This window comes from Chenopodium album, chromosome 8, assembly GCF_948465745.1.
Source record: "Chenopodium album chromosome 8, dcCheAlbu1.1, whole genome shotgun sequence".
NCBI classification, from domain to species: Eukaryota; Viridiplantae; Streptophyta; class Magnoliopsida; order Caryophyllales; family Amaranthaceae; genus Chenopodium; species Chenopodium album.
The window spans coordinates 76,293,936-76,314,646 of NC_137841.1; the positions used below are offsets into that span (position 1 = coordinate 76,293,936).

Sequence of the window (20,711 nt, forward strand, 5' to 3'; positions counted from 1 at the left end):
CTGTAGTGGTAATCAAAAATCGACTTGACCTGAAATAAAACATAGCTCATGCCCACCCTCATAGCAAAGTTATAAAAAATCAAATTGAACCAAAATTTTAAAACGAAGCCTCATAATAAAGTAATCAAAAATCGACTTATTCTGAAATAAAATGTAGCCCATACCCATCTGGCTTAGCATAAGAAAGTTCGAACCCAAATTCAAAATGTAAATAATCAAAATCAAGAACTAGTTTGACCTAAAAATTTTATATGGAAACTAGATTTGTACTGATCTCATTGATTAAACATAAAAAATTCGGATTTTTCACCAAATACCACTGAGTTTAAGCTTAATTCATCGTATACCACCAAAAACTTTGTAATACACCATATAACCTTCAGTTTTATGGAAATGTCACAACATGCCATTAATGACTAACGGAGGTTAACACCGTTAGTCATTAAGGTTAATAATGCCACGTGGCAGCTTGTGATTTGTTCCCTTCTAAATAATTTAATTTTAAAATAATTATTTAATTAATTATTGAAAAAAAAAAAAAAAACCTACCACCACCAACGACACCCCCTGTCAGCCACCACCAACGAACCCCCTCGCCGGTGCGGAATCCGACCAGGACCTCCGCCGGTGCTCCTCCTCTTCCCCTAAACTATCGTGCCTCCCTCGAAAACTCCATTGAATCACCTCAAAAAACCCCTACCTCACTCGAAAAACCATCCCCTACACACCGCCCGACGTCGAAACCCCCCTCCCCCGCGTCGGCGAACGAATTCGCCTTGTCCCGATGCCATCTCCGCCCCATTGAACCACCACGTATGCCGAAACCCTAAAACCAAATTCTAGGGTTTCGATTTTGGTGTTTTGGGATTTCGTGGTGGTGGTTTTCGGCAAGTTTCGTGGTGAAGGTTAGAGGGGTTAATCGGGGATGGGATGGAGGTTTTCGGCCGTTTTGCGAAGGTTAGAGGGGTTAATCGAGGCCGGGATGGAGGTTTTCGGTGATTTGCGAAGGTTAGAGGGGTTTTTCGAGGTTGGCTGGTGTTTTAAGGGTGGTGGTTATGGTGGTTTCGGGGGTAGGATTTGGGTCAAGGGGTGATTTCGAAGTTGGACTTAGATCGGCGGGGTGGTTGTTTGTATTGGGGGGTTCCGGCCGGTCGATTTCGAGGGTTTAGGGTGGCGGCCGACCAGTTTTAGGTGGGCCTAGGGTAAGGGTTAGGGTTTCGCGGTGGCTTGGGGGGTTGGGGGTGGGTGGTGGGTTTTTTTCATTTTTTTTTTTACATATTTTTGTTTTTGTTTTAACTTTTTTTTTATTTGGACCAATTATTGAGTGCCACGTGGCATTATTAACCTTAATGACTAACGGTGTTAACCTCCGTTGGTCATTAATGGCATGTTGTGACATTTTCATAAAACTGAAGGTTATATGGTGTATTAGAAAGTTTTTGGTGGTATACGGTGAATTAAGCTTAAACTCAGTGGTATTTGGTGAAAAATCCGTAAAAAATTTTAATCTCATACTTGTATTTTGTGTATAATCCAACAATATAAGATAAAGTAATATTTTAGGTATAATCCATGTTGTAATTTATGCGAATTGGAGAAATTTGGGCCAGAGTATAATTGCCTAATTGGGTTGTTTCTCTTTCTAATTTCCCAAAAAGTAATTGGGCCAGAGTATAGTCCAACTTTTGGGAGTTAGGTCACAGCCGAAACCTCCAAAATTTCTTAAAAAGTGTGGATATTATCCTTTAATTTTGGAATATTTTGACTTTTTTTTACCCGAATATAAAAATTGTCGAAATGTTTAACATGGTCTTTAATACCCTTCGGGAGTCCAATTGGGTGGGTGAACCAATTTGTCTTTAAACGACCAATTTACCGGTTTATAACTTGCGCCGATTTCATTAACTCAAGTCTACCACAAACATTTATGACAACATATAATGATCATATATGGTTCCAAACAGCATTATATGACTCCGAAATGTATCCCGGATAATCTAAAGGCTTTTCGACACCGGACCCCAAAACCTCACAATTTTCTCAAAAAACATGGATATTAGCCTTCAATTTTGATTTTTTTTTACTTTTTTCGCCCGAAAATAAAAATTGACAAAATATTTACCATGGTCCTTAACACCCTCCGGGACTCCGGGAGTCCAATTGGGTGGGTGGAACCATCCTATTTGCCTTTAAACGGCCAATTTACCGGTTTACAACTTGCACATATTTCATTAATTCAAGCCTACCACGAACATTTATGACAACATATAATGATCATATTTGGTTCCAAACGACATTATATGACCCCGAGATGTATCCCCTAAAATCTCAAGCCTTTTCGACGTTCGGCCTCGAAACTCCAAAAATTTCTCAAAAAGCGTGGATATTAGCCTTTAATTTTGGAATTTTTTGACTTTTTTCGCCCGAAAATAAAAATTGCCGAAATTTTTACCATGGTCCCTAATACCTCCGGGAGTCCAATTGGGTGGGTGAAATCATCCAATTTGCCTTTAAACGACCAATTAACCGGTTTACAACTTGCACCGATTTCTTTAACTCAAGCCTACCACGAACAATTATGACAACATATAATGATCATTTATGGTTCCAAACGGCATTATATGACCACGAGATGTATCCCCTAAAATCTTTTTTCTTTTCGACACCGGGTCCCGAAACCTTCGAAATTTCTCAAAAATTATGAATATTAGTCTTCAATTTTGGAATTTTTTTGACTTTTTTTCGCACGGAAATAAAAAATTGCCGAAATTTTTACCATGGTCCCTAATACCCCTTAGAAGTCCAATTGGGTGAGTGGAACCATCTAATTTTCCTTTAAACGACCAATTTACTGGTTTACAACTTGCACTAATTTCATTAACTCAAGCCTACCACGAACATTTATGAAACAAATAATGATCATACATGGGTCCAAACGATATTATATGACCACTAGATATATCCCCTAGAATTTAAAGCGTTTTCGACACTAGGCCTCGAAACCCCAAAATTTCTCAAAAAGTGTGGATATTAGTCTTTAATTTTGGAATTTATTGACTTTTTTTTGCCCGGAAATAAAAATTGCCGAAATGTTTACTATGGTCCCTAATACCCTCTGGGAGTCCAGTTGGGTGGGTGGAACCATTCAATTTGGCTTTAAACGATCAATTTGCCGATTTACAACCTTTACCAATTTCATTAATTCAAGCCTATCACGAACATTTATGACAACATATAATGATCATATATGGTTCCAAACGGCATTATATGACCCCGAGATGTATCCAATAAAATCTCAAGCCTTTTTGACACCGGGCCTCGAAACTTCAAAAATTTCTCAAAAAATGTGTATATTAGCTTTCAATTTTTGAATTTTTGTCTTTTTCCGTCCGGAAATAAAAATTCCCGAAATGTTTACCATAGTCCCAAATACCTCTAGGAGTCCAAGTGGGTGGGTGGAACCATCCAATTTGCCTTTAAATGGCTAATTTACCGATTTACAACTTGCACCGATTTCATTAATTCAAGCCTACCACGTACATTTACGACAACATATAATGATCATATATGGTTCCAAACGGCATTATATGAATCTGAGATGTATCCCCTAAAATCTCATTGCTTTTCGACACCGGGCCCCAAAACCTCCAAAAATTTTCAAAAAACGTGCCTTCAATTTTGGAATTTTTTGACTTTTTTTCGCCCGAAAATAAATATTGCCGAAATGTTTACCATGGTCCTTAATACCCTCCGAGAGTCCAATTGGGTGGGTGGAACCATCCAATTTGCATTTAAACGACCAATTTACCGGTTTACAACTTGCACCAATTTCATTAATTCAAGTCACCACGAACATTTATGACAACAAATAATGATCATATATGGTTCCAAATGGCATTATATGACCCCGAAATAATCCCATACAATTTCAAGACTTTTCGACACCGGGCCCCAAAACCTCCAAAATTTCTCAAAAAGCGTGGAACCATCCAATTTGTTTTTAAATGGTCAATTTACCGGTTTAAAACTTGCACCGATTTACCGTTTTACAACGGCCAATTTAATTAACTTGCACCAAACCCGACTTGAACCGAAATTAACCCAAACCCGTTTTAACCTATCAAAACCCGAATTTAACTCGACTTGTTACTAACCTGACCGGATTTCAACCCGACCTGTTCCTAACACACCCAAATTTAACCTAACCTATAACAAACCCAACCCGAAATCAACCCGACTTGTTATTGACCTGACCCGAATTCAACCCGAATTGTTACCTAACCAAATTTTACCAGACCTGGCCTATTACTTATTACCCGATCAAAAAATTCAACCCGATCTGTTTCTAACCCGACTCAAAATTAACACGACTTTGTTATTGACTCGATCTAAATTCAAACCAAATTGTTCCTGACCTGATTTCCAATCACCTTAAATGCAATTTAGACCACCTTATTATTGTTTATCAAAGTATTTTGTCTAGGGAGACCAAGTACGTCTAGGCCAGCAAAAGAAAGGAGCATCATCCTCAAATTTAAGAGTTAAATATAGTGTATATTTATTGTATGGTCAAAGGAGATAATTATCTTCTTAAATTATAGAATATAGTTCCCTAGTATATTGTCATATATATTATAGTCAAAGGAAATAATTAGCTTGATAAAAATGATAATTATCTATTTATATTTAGTTGAACCCGAATACGACCTGACTTGGAAATGACCCAACCTGATTGTAACCTGCAAATTATTGACTTGAACATAACCCGACTTGAATCCGAGAATGACTCGACTTGGAAATGACCCAACCTGATTATAACTCGCAAATTATTGACTTGAACCGAACCCGACTTGAACCCGAGAATGACCCGACTTGAAATAACCCAACCTGATCATAATCCGCAAATTATTGATTTGAACTGATCCCGACTCAAACCCGAGAATGACCCGACCTGATTCTAGCCCGCAAATTATTGACTTGAACCGAATCCGACTCGAACCCGAGAATCACCCTAACCCGTTTTAACCCGTGAAAACCTGAATTAAACCCGACCTATTGTTCACCTGACCTGTATGTAACCCGACCTGTTATTAACTCGACCTAATAAACCAGAACCAAACCCGATAAGAAGTATGATCCGACGTGACCCGACTCAAGCATGACCCAACCCAAACCCGGCCCGTATAGGTTATGAAATTAATCCAAATTGACCCGACCCGAGTTGACCTGCCCATTCTTACCCGACTCGTTTACCCGAATTGACAACTCTACTGAGACTTGCTAATAATTAACTTTTTAATCAAATTTTTGTTGCTTAAAAGTTTTAATGTTGTTATTTAAATTATTCTTTCTACTCGATATTCATTGTTCAAAATTTTTGTTCCCTAGTAATTTCATCAAACAAGCAGAGTTATCTTAAAATTAAAATTTCATTTTGCAAAATTGTTTATTTACCATGTAATTGCATAACACATTAGTTTTGATTATTTTTAATGAGTTTATTCATTAATGTTGCTTTATGCCTCTATATATTGGAAAAATGACCTAATCATTCATTAAAGCTACTAGAATAGTTTTATTTTATTTTATTTTATTTTATTTTATTTTTATTTTATTTTTTTTTATTTCTCTTGTGGTGGATCTGATTATTATGCGCAAATGGCAATGAAACAATTAATTTAGGGTGATCGATCGAGTAACGTGTTATGTAAATTTTGAATGCCAAAAAACACCAAACAAAAGTTCAAAACGAATTTATGCAATTCTAAAATAAGAAGGGATTAGATGACTTAAAGTCTTCACTTCACATTGTGCTTAGATCTAAATTGTGACTTAATGAAGACATAATTATATGTTCTGCTAACTACTCCTAATTAATTATATTAATATTCATTAAGGAGAATGTAGATGATGGATCTCTCTCACCCGCTAAATTAGTAATCATCATCACATTTTGCATAATGTACAGTGGACAATGAATTTTTCCTCAATATTGCATGATTAATTAGCTTAATAATTTTCCTAAAAGATACAGTACGACTTTTATATACACACCTATACTTTGATGATATTTTTTATATACACACCTATACTTTGATGATTTTTTTTTTTTTTTTTATTAAAAAAAAGAAGGAAAATGTTATACATAGGTATTAAATTTACACTTGAAAATTGTAAAAAGTTAAGAAATCATAAATATATAAACACTAATTACACTGATTTTATGCGTGTTTTTGTCATAAATTCCTAATTTTATACAATTTTCAATAGTGTATTTAATATTTATATATAACCCTTAGGGCTACATATAACATTACCAAAAAAAAAAAAAAAAAAAAAAAAAAAAAGGAAAAGAAGTAGTTAGACTCTTTTTAGGACTCTAGGTAAAGTTAGTTGGGCATTTTACACTTAATTTTTCTTTACATTTACTATGACATGAGTTTACGGTTAGTGTGTTAACTTATACTTTATCTTTTCGGAAATAATAATAGCTACATTGTTTAATTCTTTGTAGATTATTGTATAGCATGATCAAGTTAAGTATATGAATTAACTTTTATTAAAGGTGCTTTAATTTATGATACAATTGGACCACGTAACTTTAAAGGTAGAGGTTTTTGCATATGGCATTACATGCAACCTCCGATCCCTAAATAACGACACTATTTTGATTGGTCCATACACATAAATCTTGCAATTAATAACTAACATGCAAATACATATACTACAGAGCAAGGTTGTCAATCTACAACTACGTTAGCCATTAGACCATTTTCAAGCCTTTTAGAACCACAAGCTCACCACTCAGCTCGTTGTTAGTTCGTTTAGACCACTTGTCGTTGATACGTACATATAATTGTAAACTTGTAACAACATGATGTTTAAAAGTATCAACGAGTAACACTTTCAAAATGGTAATTGTTATTGTCTTGATGACTAGAGAGCAGTTATTGGCGGAGTATAAAGCAGTTAATGACATCCATAAAGATCTTAGCGGGAATCAAGGAGACTATTATGTTTATTGTACGGCGCGGGATGCAAATTTTCAATCGCATAAGAAGTTAATTAAATTGAGTCTTTTCCTTGTGTTGTGACGCATCTTAGTAAATAATCATGATGATGATAACATCATATTTTCCACAAAATATGTCTAGGGTCCTACAAGTTTAATAGTTTTAATTAATTGACAATTTAAATAATATCTACCATGAAAAATGACATTTAACTGTATTCCCAAAAGAAGGGTAACATAACCTAAACCATTGACAACCTAGCCATTTATCTTTATTTACCATAAATTAGGATAAGAGTATGTTTTATTGGTCGTTTGAGATTTACAAAGTCACACTCTATCAAAGTCATATTCTAGCATTATACAAGCGTGAAACAACTGATTGTTCAACTTTACTGCTTTAGTGGTGTTTAATTTCATACACAATTATGGAATGTAAGTTGGATTTTCTTGATGCTAAATGAAGATCTACAAACATTTCGTTATTATATGGTGACACAAAGCCAAAAAATAAAAACGTTTTATAAACCAATTAAACGTTTCTTATAATAAGATGACGACATAATGATAAATTGATTCGAGAGCTAGATTGCATCATTGACAAACCAAGATCAACCATTACAAAGTCTTTATAAGTACTCTAATTATACTACCATCAAAAGAGTGCATCGCTATCATAATTTTATGTATGAATCACATATAAGTATTTAGACTATTAATATTAAGTAATCTGTATATTATATTATACTTATTTAAAAATAAAACCTTATTGGATTATGTGCGGACGATAAGTAGAGGCTAGTTATTAGGACACTCCTTTTCTTATGCATGGCTAATATCAACAGTTGATTTATTGTGCAAATTAAAACTAATTTTGTTCTTCTAAATTCCCACGAGGCAAATTTAAAGATCATAAGCTAGAGCATTCATTTTGCACAATCCCTTAATTAGACACAATGTGACAATTGATTAATTTAATTTTACAATTTAATTCAAATAAGTGTATTGACATGAACCAATAAAAAATATGTGACACACATAATGACACAATAGTAACAATTATTTTGCACCAAATAAAACAATAGTAACAATTATTAGGTACTTTTTTTGTATAACAAGGATTATTAGGGACTAGGAAGTACTATAATAGTACTAATACTACGGATTCAAATCTTTATCGCAATATTGAAAAGAAAAGAAAAAGTAGTCATTCAATTTTGCTATTTACTTTAATGGTTATCAACTTTTATTGGTTGAACAACTTCATTTACATCGTACTTGCGTAAAATTTTGTAGCCTCAAGTTAGATATTAAACTCGTGGATTCATAACAAAAGTAAATACAAGAAAGCTTTATACTCGTGACATTTATTCATGTCTCACTAAAGGTCACTTGTGAATTGTGACCAAATAAGTGACAAATAGTATAGTTTTTAGTTTAGCGGTAACTAGTAAAATATTGTATCTTATAACCATGAGATTAATCTTTATTAAAATGTTAAGTTAGGGTCAGAGATCAGACCTGGCCTTCCCCTTCCTCCCCCGTCCTAAGAAACTTTTACCGTTCGTTACATACCCTGAATTGAGTTGACCCGTTTGATATTTCAATCACGTAATTTTTACCATCATCAATTGATTTAAATATAATTTTTCAGGCTTTTAAGCATATTGAGCTCTAGCTCTTAAATGATATCAAAGCCTTAGCTAGAAGAGCGTTATTTAGAGAGTCTATGGCAACTAACCTAAAATTAGCACAAAATATCCTAATTGACATTAAAACAAAACCTTATTAAGATTAATAGTATTCTAAACTCTCCTCCGATAATAGGTGCGGCTCAAACTCAATCTATAAAAGCTAAATTTGACACCTATCTCACTCTTATGAGTATTGCAATTTGCAAACAAAACATCCTTTTGCTCTCTTCATTTATAATTTACTTTACAATTGGGTCCCTCCACTACTTTGGAACTATGGTGCAGCACTGAACTTAGGTTCATACAGCCCCAACAATTTAATAAGGGCAGGTAGAACATTTAGTGCAACAAAGTACACTATGTAATTTTTATTTTATTTTTATTTATTTATTTATTTTCATATTATACTCCACAATTTACTCTCTGTCTCTAAAAGATTATCTCATACTTATTTTAGATGTTCTTAAAAAATTGCCTATTCTTTAATTGAAAAATATTCCGTTTATAATCTTATTTGTTTTCTTTATCGGTCTTCTCATTAGTTTTATACCCACTTATAGCACAAATTTGAACTTTACTTTAATAAATAAAAAAAATTAAAATTCAGAGAGCGTTCTTTTAGAAACGAAAGGAGTAATGTAAATCCACCGACAAGGCGACAACTCACATCCATATAACATGTCCTACACTATACTTTTCCTATTTTCTAACAATACTAGTCTTCCATTGGTCTCTCTACTTAAGAGTATAATTACAATTTTATCCCTCGTACGGCTATAATTGGGTGTGGTAGGACTAGTATAGCAGTAATATATTTGTGCAACAACTCACTGCGCAAAATATCAATTTATACTCACTTGTTGGCTCTGTCTGTTTTGCCTAAGCAGTGGAGCAGAGAGATTTAGGAGAGAGAAATACTGATATAACTTGATTATTCGTCATATAATGGTACTTCCTTCTAAGAAGTTCAGAGGCGTCAGGCAACGCCAGTGGGGCTCTTGGGTTTCTGAGATCCGCCATCCTTTATTGTAAGTCCTCATAAACTATTTATTTATCCTAACTCGTCTTTTTTTTGTATCTTTTTCCATGCAACCTCTCATTCTGTAACTATTTAAACTTAAAAGTAGCCGTAGATACTTGTGAGTGGTGACCATTCTGATACATTATTGTATACCTTTTGTCAATTCGCTAGTTTTTGCTAGTCCTTATCTTGAAATTATGGTTTATTTGTATATAGTTTTACGATCCATGTGAGAAACTGTACATGAATGTAGGAAGAAGAGGGTGTGGCTAGGGACATTTGAGACGGCCGAGGAAGCTGCTAGAGCGTACGATCAAGCAGCCATACTAATGAATGGTCAAAATGCGAAGACTAATTTCCCAAGAGACAAGAACCATTATTCATCATCAAAGAGTAACACAATTAATGACCAAGAGAAAATTCCACCATTTAACTCGGCATTATCAGAAATACTTAGTGCTAAGCTTAAGAAGTATTGCAAGGATCCTTCTCCTTCACTCACTTGTCTTCGACTCGACACCGATAATTCTCACATTGGTGTGTGGCAAAAGAGGGCCGGAACTTGTTCGAGTTCGAGTTGGGTTATGCGAGTTGAACTTGGTAAAGCCGCCTCATCATCAAAGGAAAACAACACTATTACTACTACTAGTACTAATACAAGTGTTTTGCTTGAGAGTAATGATGGTTCCCCTATATCATCTTCTTCGAATTCTACCTCGTCTTCGGTTTTAGAGGCAGGAGGTGATGATAATATGACTGAAGAAGATAAAGCTGCGTTGCAAATGATAGAAGAGTTACTCAACTGGAACCCTCCTACTTCTTACTTGAACTAACCATGATTATATAATTATAAGTACGATTAATTAGTATAAAACTATGGATTATTAGCGGCATAGTTTTAGCTTCTATATTATCATATCATATCATATAGAAATATATATATAGGGTTATTGGTTATAATGTCATAAAATAGTATTGGGTTGGGTTATACAAAGTGTCATACCAAGTATAATGTAATTTGACAATGAATTATTACTCAATTTTAACCCGAAAAATAATGGGTACAAATGAGTAACAATTAGTGATATGAAATATGTACATATATCATATATGGTCCTATGAATTTCAAATGACTATTATTATTATTATGTTTAATATTCGTCCATATATATTTAATTTGCATGTGATCAATTTTCTGTATTAGTAGCTTTCGTACACACATATTTTATTTGATGTATATATGTATAAATTATGCGTATATTGTACCTTTAATTAAATACTACCAGCAATATATTCCTCACAAGTGCTTGATTGTAACCATGGTCTCTTATATCCATATGTATTTCATCTAGTGATGTCAAATTTCAAACCGAAACCGTTTAATTGCCCGAAACCGACCGATCCAAATGAGAACCGAACCGATTAAAAACCGATTTTTTTGAAACCGAAAACCGACCTGAACCGTATTTTAGTAAACTCGAAACCGAATCGACCCGAATAATGTTAAACCGTATAAGAACCGAACCCGTTAACACACCGAACCGAATATAAACCGAACTGAAAGAAAACCGAACCGAAAAAGAACTGAACCGTATCTAATCCGAAACCGGTTCCAACCCGAAACCGTTTAAACTGGCAAAAAAACTGGTTACACCGAACCGTTAGCAAACTGCTACCCGTTTGCACCGAACCATTTAAAAACCGAACTGATTGTAAACCGAACTGGTTATAAACCGAACCGTTTATGAACCAAACCGCTTCTAAATCGAACCGTTTACAAACTTTTTTATATAATTAAATGGATTTTTTTTTTTTTTGACGGGGATATAATTAAATGGATTAAATATTAGAAATCTTAGAATATATTTTTTAAAATAGCAAGGCAAATCATTCATTAAGGTCTTAAGGATAATCAGTGTTCACAAACAAGAGCAAAACAAGCAGGCTCAGGCCCTGCCTCAAACTATTAGCAACACTACTGCCTCTAGTCATGTATACATTTGAGGTGATGAAACCAAATGAACAAAAAGCTTGTAATATTAAGTACCAAGGCTTGGCTGAAGGCGTAATAAATAAAATTAATTCACAGAGACTATTAAGCATATGATTACATTGATTCTGTGAGTAATAATGAAATAAAGATGGGAGTGTGCTAGTGACATGAATATACTATTAGGCTATGTTTTAATTCAGATTCAACTATAATTTAGTAAACTTGAAATGGAACCGATATGAATAACGTTAAAGTGGTTAAACAATCGAAGAACCGAACCAGTTATAAACTGAACCGAAAAAGAACCGAACCAGTTAAAAACTGAACCGAAAAAGAACCGAACCAGTTATAAACAGAACCAAAAAAGAACCGAACTGTTTCTAACCCGAAACCGTTTCCAACCCGAAACTGTTTGAACCGGGATAAATACCGTTTACACCGCACCGTTAACAAACCGCAACCCATCTGCACCGAACCGTTTACTACCCGGACTGTTTACAACCCGAACCGAATTAAAACCGCTTAAGAATAAACCGAAACCGAATAGAACCGATAACTATTTAAACCGAACCAAAACCGAACCGTGAGATAATTAAACCGATTCCAAACCGACTCGATTAAATACCGAACCGATTTCAAACCGAACCGAAACCGAACTGTCAAACCGTTTTGACAGTGCTAATTTCATCATTATGCAACCTAGAATTGCTATGTCTTATGTACTTTCTTGTTCTCTTTACCTTAAAATAACACTTCGTAATATTATGTATTCAATAAGAATAAATTTTAATTACTAGATGCAATTTAATATAATTTTAATTAAAATTTGTGATTCCAACAAATAAACAATAAAGGAAATCTATGAAATAGGTGTAATCAGTTATAATGATTTTTGATAAGCATAAATATAAATTTCATAATGAATAAATTAATTTAATTACTCATAACAAATATAATAACTAAATTTAGTATAGAAAAAACTAATTTCAACAAAAATTAAGTAAAAGAACAAGGTATTTGTACAAATATTGTACCCTAAAATTTGCTTTCAAAGAGATCTTATTTTTTTTGTAATCATTGTACACTTTTCATGCAAAATTGACTAATCAATAATATTTCTTATTAGTGTGCCCTAATTTATTTGTTTCTTGATGTATAAATGTTCTTTGGATTTTCAATGCTTAGATCTCAATTAATTTTGCTTTGATCTCTCACAAACATCGACGTTTCAACAAAAAGCGAAAATTGATGGTATTAGTACAGTAATTAAACATAGTTTTCAAAAAGGTCTTAATACTAAACTTTTAAATGTAATAATCTACTTTTCAAACAAAAATAGACTAATTTCACCTAGGCATAATTAAATTAATTTCATGTTTGTTGATGTAAACATATATTTTTTTTATGTTATATTAATTTAATTTCCAACCCAATTCAATTTTTTTACTTAATAACTTATGTTGCGTGTGGTCTCTAAATTCATAAACATTTTGTCATTAGAAAAGCATAAACTTCGTATATGATAGATGATATGTATTGTTTCAAAATAGTAACAACCAACAAGCAAGTTTTCATATAATTTAAATTGACTAGATTTATCAATTATAAACATATCATGATCAATTAATATAATGATGTACATGAGCTGTATCTTTCAATATATTATGTTTGGAAATATACCAACTATAATTTTTTCCTAAAAAAAAAATAAAAACAATATATACCAACTATAATTTAATTATACCTAAATACTCCATATTAGAAAGAAAAAGAAGATCCTTCATGAAATTCGATTGTGACTACAAGTCTACAACCCTTTTATTTCCTAATCATTTTTGTTTTGATAATTGTTGTAAGATCGAGAATAATCAATACTCCGATCTGTACCTCGTATAATATTGCATGATCACTTGCATTTTATATGTGTACTATACATTGAAAATAGAAACTTGATAACTACCTATATACTTGAATAGTGAAGACATATATATCAATATATGAATTGTAAATCAAATAAATACTCTTCTTTTTTTATTTTTACTTTTTAAAAACAATATGTACATCCTAATCAAATAAATTTTAATTTATTTTTAAACATATATAACTTGAGATACGATTAATATAAATATATCACGCATTGTAAAATTTATCTTAGTACAAATTAAGAAAACAATTATTTGTCACCATATATGTTCTTTATAATTTGACTTTTTTTTGCGAGTTGAGGCAACCACGAACCACCATCCAAACAAAATGAGCATCACATATAAGAATAGAAGGAAATAAAGCTCTACACATTGCTAAAGATCCATAGAGCAAATGAGCTCATACATACTTAAGTAAACATAATAGTGACTATAGTTTTCCAAGTAGTTGGTTTGATAATCAATGCTCCTATAAATAATTTAAGTTAGGTTAGCTGTATTAAAATGTACTTACTACTAGAAATGTTGACACATCATCATACTTTCATAAGCAGATGGTTACTGGGTATAGTCCCTTATTAAATGACACAAACTGAAGTTGACATGTCTTAATCAAAGTCTATAATTGGTTGAGCAAGATGTTGACATTTACTTGGCATCAACTTTATAGTAAATATATGAAGAGAAAAACAAAATATAGGGGGCATGTATTTATATATCTTGGTGAGAATTGAAGTGTTCAACAAATTGAAAATTTATCAATCTTATTATGAAATCACATCAATTGCATTATTATTCTCACATTTCTCCTTAAATTTAGGAAGTAATAAATAATAATAATCCTTGCTTTGACATGGCTAGGATGAACGAAGTTAAACCTTCAATTTCGGGTATGTGTCGTGTCTATGTACAAATTCTATTTTCAAATTTTGGATACTGAGCTAAAATGTGAATTGAAATTTTTGTAATCAATAGCAATGATTGTTATATGTAATTCTAATCCATATGCCCTAATTTCAAAGTTACAAACCCTCTTTCATGGTTGCTACATAATGAAATGGCACTTCAATTCCTCTAATATAATAGTCTTCACCTTTAATGCTCATCAAGGCAAGGATAAGGGTTTTAGCTAAATCACTATAATATTGTAATCCTACTAGTTACAAGACTTACAACTCTTGTAAGAGTCAATAAAGAATACCAGTTTAATTTATAACTAAAATAAGTTGCAATAAATTTAAAAGGTTTTTCAATAAAACTTACATAGTCATTATACTTCTGAAAAACATTTGTGCGTAAAGTGGCACGAGTGGTATTGCTAAGGTTTGGGGTGTAGTTAAGGCCTTTTATTTTAACAACATTGTCTTATGAAAGTAATTTTGATGCTAAATGTTTTTTCTCTCTAAAAATAAAAGGATTAGGAAACCATTGATATATCCCTACATTGGCTACATACTTGTACAAAGTACGCTAAGGAAAATGTCCTAACGGAGTAGCGGGCCCCAAGTTGTTAACACTTGATGGGCTCGGCCCGGCCCACTTATTGATTTTATAGTCGACACGACCCACCTAGCCACCTTCATTTGGCGCTGTAGAAAAAGTCAACTTGGTGTGACCGGCTTTGGAGAAGAGTCAATTTTAGAGAGAAATTGTAGAAAGAGTCAACTTTATGAGTATCCCATTCATAAAAAATTAGGTCCTTATTCTACTATCCTACTAGGCCATTGCTTCCTAATTCTTTTTTTTTTTTTTTGAAAGACATTGCTTCCTAATTCTTATTCATGTACCAAATTTTAAAAATAAATAAATAAATAATAATAGTAAAAGTAATACATGATGTATTAACATTTTATCATCTCCCATAACATAATACAAGTTATTAGGTTTTTTAAATACACGGTGCATATCATCAACATGTGCAGAGTATAAGTTTTGTACATTCTAATAAAATTCAATTTCTGCCTTTTTGAATGATTATGTTGTCCTAAATTTAACTTTTTAGTAGTTGTATTGATTTGGGTTATATTATTAGGTAAATATTTATTTTTTAAAATATATATAGGATAATACGTGAATAAAGTAGAGGAATAATTGCGAGGCTCCCTAGATAAAATGAAAATAGCTAAGATAATTTAATTTCTTATAAACTAATGAAAAAGCAAAATGAGGCAATCCTTAATTAAGAACGAACAAAATAGTATATATAAATTATACACGCAACATGCATGTTCATTCGAGGCAAAGAGTTGTATAGTGTAGTAATTGTTAAGCACGCATTTACGAAGTACGTAGTATTTAAAATAGTACTCGAAAAAGAAAAGCCAAGAGAGCTTGCTTGCAATAGTTATCTTTGCAATTGGGAGCCAAGGTTTCAACCAAAAGATTGCATTTAACATTGAGAAGGACAGGACTTGGTCCCCTTTTGGTTTAATTAGGCAATGGATAAAAATAATTAAACCCTCTCTTATAGCATAAAAGGCAAAAACATTGAGAATGTAACAAATAACTATGCAATTAGTAAATTCAATTTAAAGGGAAGATTAGCAAATATGACATTAATATAAGTACATAAAATCAAAGAAAGTAAATTATAGTAATTGCAACTGCCTAATTTGGTAGATTTTGTGATCATACGGAACTCTTGTGCCTCCAAAGTCTCCTATCTTTTACTGGCAAAAAGATGGTTTTATTAATTTATATATTTATATCTTACCAACTTTTGACCATGTTATTAAAATTTTAAATGATTTGCTTTACAAAAATTTCATTAAATTCTAAGTGGAATTTTACAAATATGTACTCAAATGTACCAATTTTGGCATTTACTGACAAATTATAAATAGTATATTTTACTGACAAATGTAGTAAATTTAATTCAAGAATATATGTGTGATATGAAAAATTCAAAGTAGGTGCCATCATTTATAATTCATTAATACATCACTTCTAGGATGACTATACATCAATAATCATATCTTAAATACAAACGTCCAACATTTGAAAAATCTCACTAGCTTTGTTCACTAAAGACAAAAACCATTTACATAATTAAATTGCACCCCCCCCCCCCCCCCCCCCACACACACACACACACACTCACCCACCCAAAACAAAAAAAAAAAAAAATAGACTAAGAGCCTGTTCACTTCAATTTAATTCAAGTACAGTCCAGCTCCGATCAGTTCAGCTCAGCTCTTAATTTCCTTCTCTCGTAAAATATTCATTTCAACTCTAATCAGTCCAGTTCAGTTAAATTCAGTAAATGTGAACAAACTCTAATAAATGATTGTCAATTTACACCAAAAGAAAATGATTTTCAAGGATTTCTTTATCATTAAAAACTTATTTACTGGTTCAAAAATCACTAAATCTGTAGTACTCCGTACTATATACGGATCATACGGAGTATAATCAATTGATAATATTTCATACTCCAAATTACGGAAAAATGTAATCTCAATGTATATATACTCCGTATATCATCCACATATAACTTTTTTTTTTTTAATTTATTAACTCCGTTTCATGTTTTTTGCAACTTTGGAATATTTTATATCTCTCAAATAATGGCCAAAGTTGCAAAAAATATAAAACGAATGTAGTATAATATTTGTTTATTGATAATTTTAGATACAGAGTATTAATTGTTGAAATTATGTATTGATAAACGTAATAATAGAAAAGATTTAAATAATACTCCGTATAAAGAACAAAGAGAATACGTAGTAGTAAGAATTGGCTAATGAGTTAGACCTATAAGTCTATAACTCAGGTCTTTTTTTGTTTAAAGTTATTTTAGACAAAATAAATTATATTTAAATATATATCTTTTTGACAAGAATTATGTTTAAATAAGCTCAAGCAATATAAATTAGACTTTAGAGAGTGTAGACATTAAAAAAAAATAGATAAAATAAATTCAAATTATTTGGATGAGTTAAAAAAAAGTCGAATATAACAGACGTTCATTATCATCATAAACCCACAAAAATGGTTTCCTCCAAACTTTTTAATCATCTTAGCTTGTTCTTTAAATGAAGAAACAACTTACAAATAAACTCTTTTTTTTTTGGGAGGGGGGACAAAACTTACAAATAAACTTAATTAATACACAAAGAAGCATTTCTTTAAGAGTAGATGAGATGAGCCCATCTAATAGTGGCCCACTAATTCCAACGATAGAGCTTAGAACGATGAAATCAGCCCAATTCATTAACGCTTCATATATATGACCTGTCCGGCCATATCTTGCAAAGTAACCTAAAGGGCTGCCGATTCTAACCATGATATAGTTTACAAAATGGCAAATTGGTAAACGCACACTTACCTCACACTAATTTAGAGTACTATATAAACTTTATAATTTAGGGTCTGTTCTGATTTACTAAATTGAGCTGAGCTGAAGAGAACGGAACTGATTGGAGCTGAACTAAATTAAATTGAATAAAACTAAAATGAATTGTTTATGAAATAAGGAAATTAGGAACTGAACTGAATTGAACTGATTGGAGCTGAACTGGATTGAAATTAAGCTCAAGATGACAGATCCCTAGAAACAATATACAACTTTGTCAGTACTAATAGATTTTTATATACTACATCCGTTACAGGTTATATACAACGATTTGACATAAAGCAGAGAGAAAAAATGTGTAATCGTTGCACATAACCAGTAACGAAGTAATTTAATACGGAGTATCAAGTAAGACTTAATTTGGTACGAGTACCAAATACTTAGCAACTCGCAAGACATGTTTATCCATATACTACCTCTGTTTCAAATGAATTGATCAGTGAGCAACTCGCAAGACACGTAGGTAGCTTCATCAGAAAACTAGGTGTTGGCATTTGGATGCATGTCTTCTGAGAAATATAATGGAGATATTGTGGATCGGACTAATGTATGCCTTGGTACTTGTGAAACCATGTACGCAGTTGTGGATCGGACTAATGTATGCCTTGTAGGCCGACACCAGCTTCTCGTAGCTTCGGGAATTGAAGCTTTGCTGCATTGGGTTTAATCAAGTATTCCATTAGATATGAAAAATGTTTAATCGTTACAAATAATATGAAACAGAGATAGTAAATAAAAATAAAGGGAATATTTTATCGTAATTAGGTCCTTCTAGATAACCGAATACTTAAACAAGGGCACATTATTTATATTACTCCGTATTATTATTGCCACATCTAAGCTAAGCTAAGCTACATTATAAATAGGGAATGAATTGGTTGCTTGTCTAGCATCTTCTGTGCCATTTTCACCAAGTCAAGTTCTCTATTAGCTTCTCTTCATCAAGAAATTAAGGTAATCCTCAATTATTTATTTTTTTTTTGTCTCAAAATTAAGTTTCGTATGTTTTAATGCATGCATTTGTTACTTTCTTGAAATATTTAGTAGAAGTATTATTAAAAAGGGTTCCAAACGTTATTTTCTCCTAAGTTGTGCTATTATTGTAATACGGAATATAATATAATGATGTTTATTATTTAATGTGGGACAACTCACATGTACACAAACTATTACCTGTCAGGATCGAAATGGCTGATGAGGGTGTGGTGCACAAGGAAGAATCGGCCATGAATGAGCTAATGAAGCAAGCCGAAGAAGCAAAGTCCCATGATGATTTGATCTTTGGAGGTTGGTTTTACAACAAGAGTACCCACACACCCATGCACCTCCACGCTGAGAAGATATGGTCTGGGGATTTTTATCATAAATATTCTGAAATATTTGCAGAATCAACCGGTTTTACACAAAGCGTAAAAAAGGACAAGGGAATAATCAAGTCTGCTGTAGTGTATTCTATCAAAACTAGTGAAGATCAATCTAATCACTATGCTTTTCTCTTGGCATGGTCTCACTTCTACGTCAATGAAGAAAGACGCACTTCAAAGGTACTCCTATGTTTTTTTTGGTGCAATCAAAGGTACTCCTATGTAATTATATACAAGTATGTATTTAATGTCTGCACTCAGTCAAAATGACATTTTCGTAAATAAATTGATCATCATTTGAGAGCCCAAATAAGTAACAAGTTACTGATTTATTTACCAAAATGCTACTAGATAAACTTTTTTTCCCCCCTTATATATTGTGCCTTCATTTCATAGTTCAATTTTAAAAATATTACTCCCTCCGTTTTTAAATACTTGCTCCATTTCTCCATGCGTGGAGTTTTAGGAGAAATTGGAGAAAATAATAATATATGGAGTTAGTGGGGTAAGTGGAAGAATAAAAAATTGTAAAAAGTAAAAGTAGTGGAGAGGATTGGAGGAGAGAAAATATGTGGTGGGTCCATTAGGTGAGAGAAATTAGTTAAATATTGTAAAAACTTTCCAAATAAGGAAATAGAGCAAAGTATTTAAAAATGGCCGAAAAAGGAAGTTGAGTAAGTATTTAAATTCGGAGGGACTATCTTGTAAACTACATACTTACAATATTATCCATTTCTTCCGAGAGTGACCTGAGTTCGATCCTCACCCCACCCCTCCTATGATACGAGGGGCATCCCCTATGATATGAGTATTATAATTTTTACAAATAAGGTCAGATTATTACATTGATAGTTATGTCAAGTTTGACCATATCAATTATTATAAAGCGGCGACATATATGATACATGTAACGCTATTATATGCGCGCAGGTCTATGGAGAATGTGGGCTATTGGAGAAATTCCAAAACATAGACTGGGATAAGGTCGAAAGGGACCTCGAGGCTTCCACCCGGTCATGCTCCTACATTGACGCATATACTCGAACTTCAGTGAAGGCTTTTATTGCTGCAAATGTAGTGAGTGCTGATTTCATGTAAATGAAATAATATAATGATATGGTCCGCCCTAATTAAGCTAGATATATACGAAGCATTTTTATTGTGTAGCTAGGGCGGACAAATAATCTACTATAAGATGGTTAAGAATAAGATCTCTTTTATATACTTATGTATTAGCTACTTAATTACTAGTTACGGAGTATTATTAATTAGCTAGGTAGTAATTATTAAGAATGTTATGTAACATATATAATAACATACATCTGATATGATGCATGATGTTCTAGTC

General features: G+C 32.6%; 2 protein-coding genes across 2 annotated transcripts; both read left to right on the forward strand.

Moving 5' to 3' along the window:
* Positions 1 to 9,491: 9,491 nt before the first annotated feature.
* On the forward strand, positions 9,492 to 10,882 carry LOC145556793 (ethylene-responsive transcription factor SHINE 2-like). Its single transcript, XM_081618442.1, has 2 exons — positions 9,492 to 9,734; positions 9,981 to 10,882. Exons 1-2 carry the CDS (start codon positions 9,652 to 9,654, stop codon positions 10,558 to 10,560), a joined length of 663 nt encoding a protein of 220 aa, XP_081474568.1. The 5' UTR covers positions 9,492 to 9,651; the 3' UTR covers positions 10,561 to 10,882.
* A 7,932-nt stretch (positions 10,883 to 18,814) lies between these two features.
* Positions 18,815 to 20,711, forward strand: LOC145556794 (uncharacterized). The gene is made up of 3 exons (XM_081618443.1): positions 18,815 to 18,953; positions 19,180 to 19,543; positions 20,294 to 20,711. The coding sequence occupies exons 2-3, from the start codon at positions 19,187 to 19,189 to the stop codon at positions 20,459 to 20,461; spliced, it is 525 nt and encodes a 174-aa protein (XP_081474569.1). The 5' UTR covers positions 18,815 to 18,953; positions 19,180 to 19,186; the 3' UTR covers positions 20,462 to 20,711.

Bases quoted from the DNA above. Each gene is read 5' to 3' on its own strand.
- LOC145556793 (XM_081618442.1), top strand. From the start codon at position 9,652: ATGGTACTTCCTTCTAAGAAGTTCAGAGGCGTCAGGCAACGCCAGTGG. The intron at 9,735-9,980 runs GTAAGTCCTCAT...ACATGAATGTAG, and splicing joins GAGATCCGCCATCCTTTATT to GAAGAAGAGGGTGTGGCTAG.
- LOC145556794 (XM_081618443.1), top strand. From the start codon at position 19,187: ATGGCTGATGAGGGTGTGGTGCACAAGGAAGAATCGGCCATGAATGAG. The intron at 19,544-20,293 runs GTACTCCTATGT...ATATGCGCGCAG, and splicing joins AAGAAAGACGCACTTCAAAG to GTCTATGGAGAATGTGGGCT.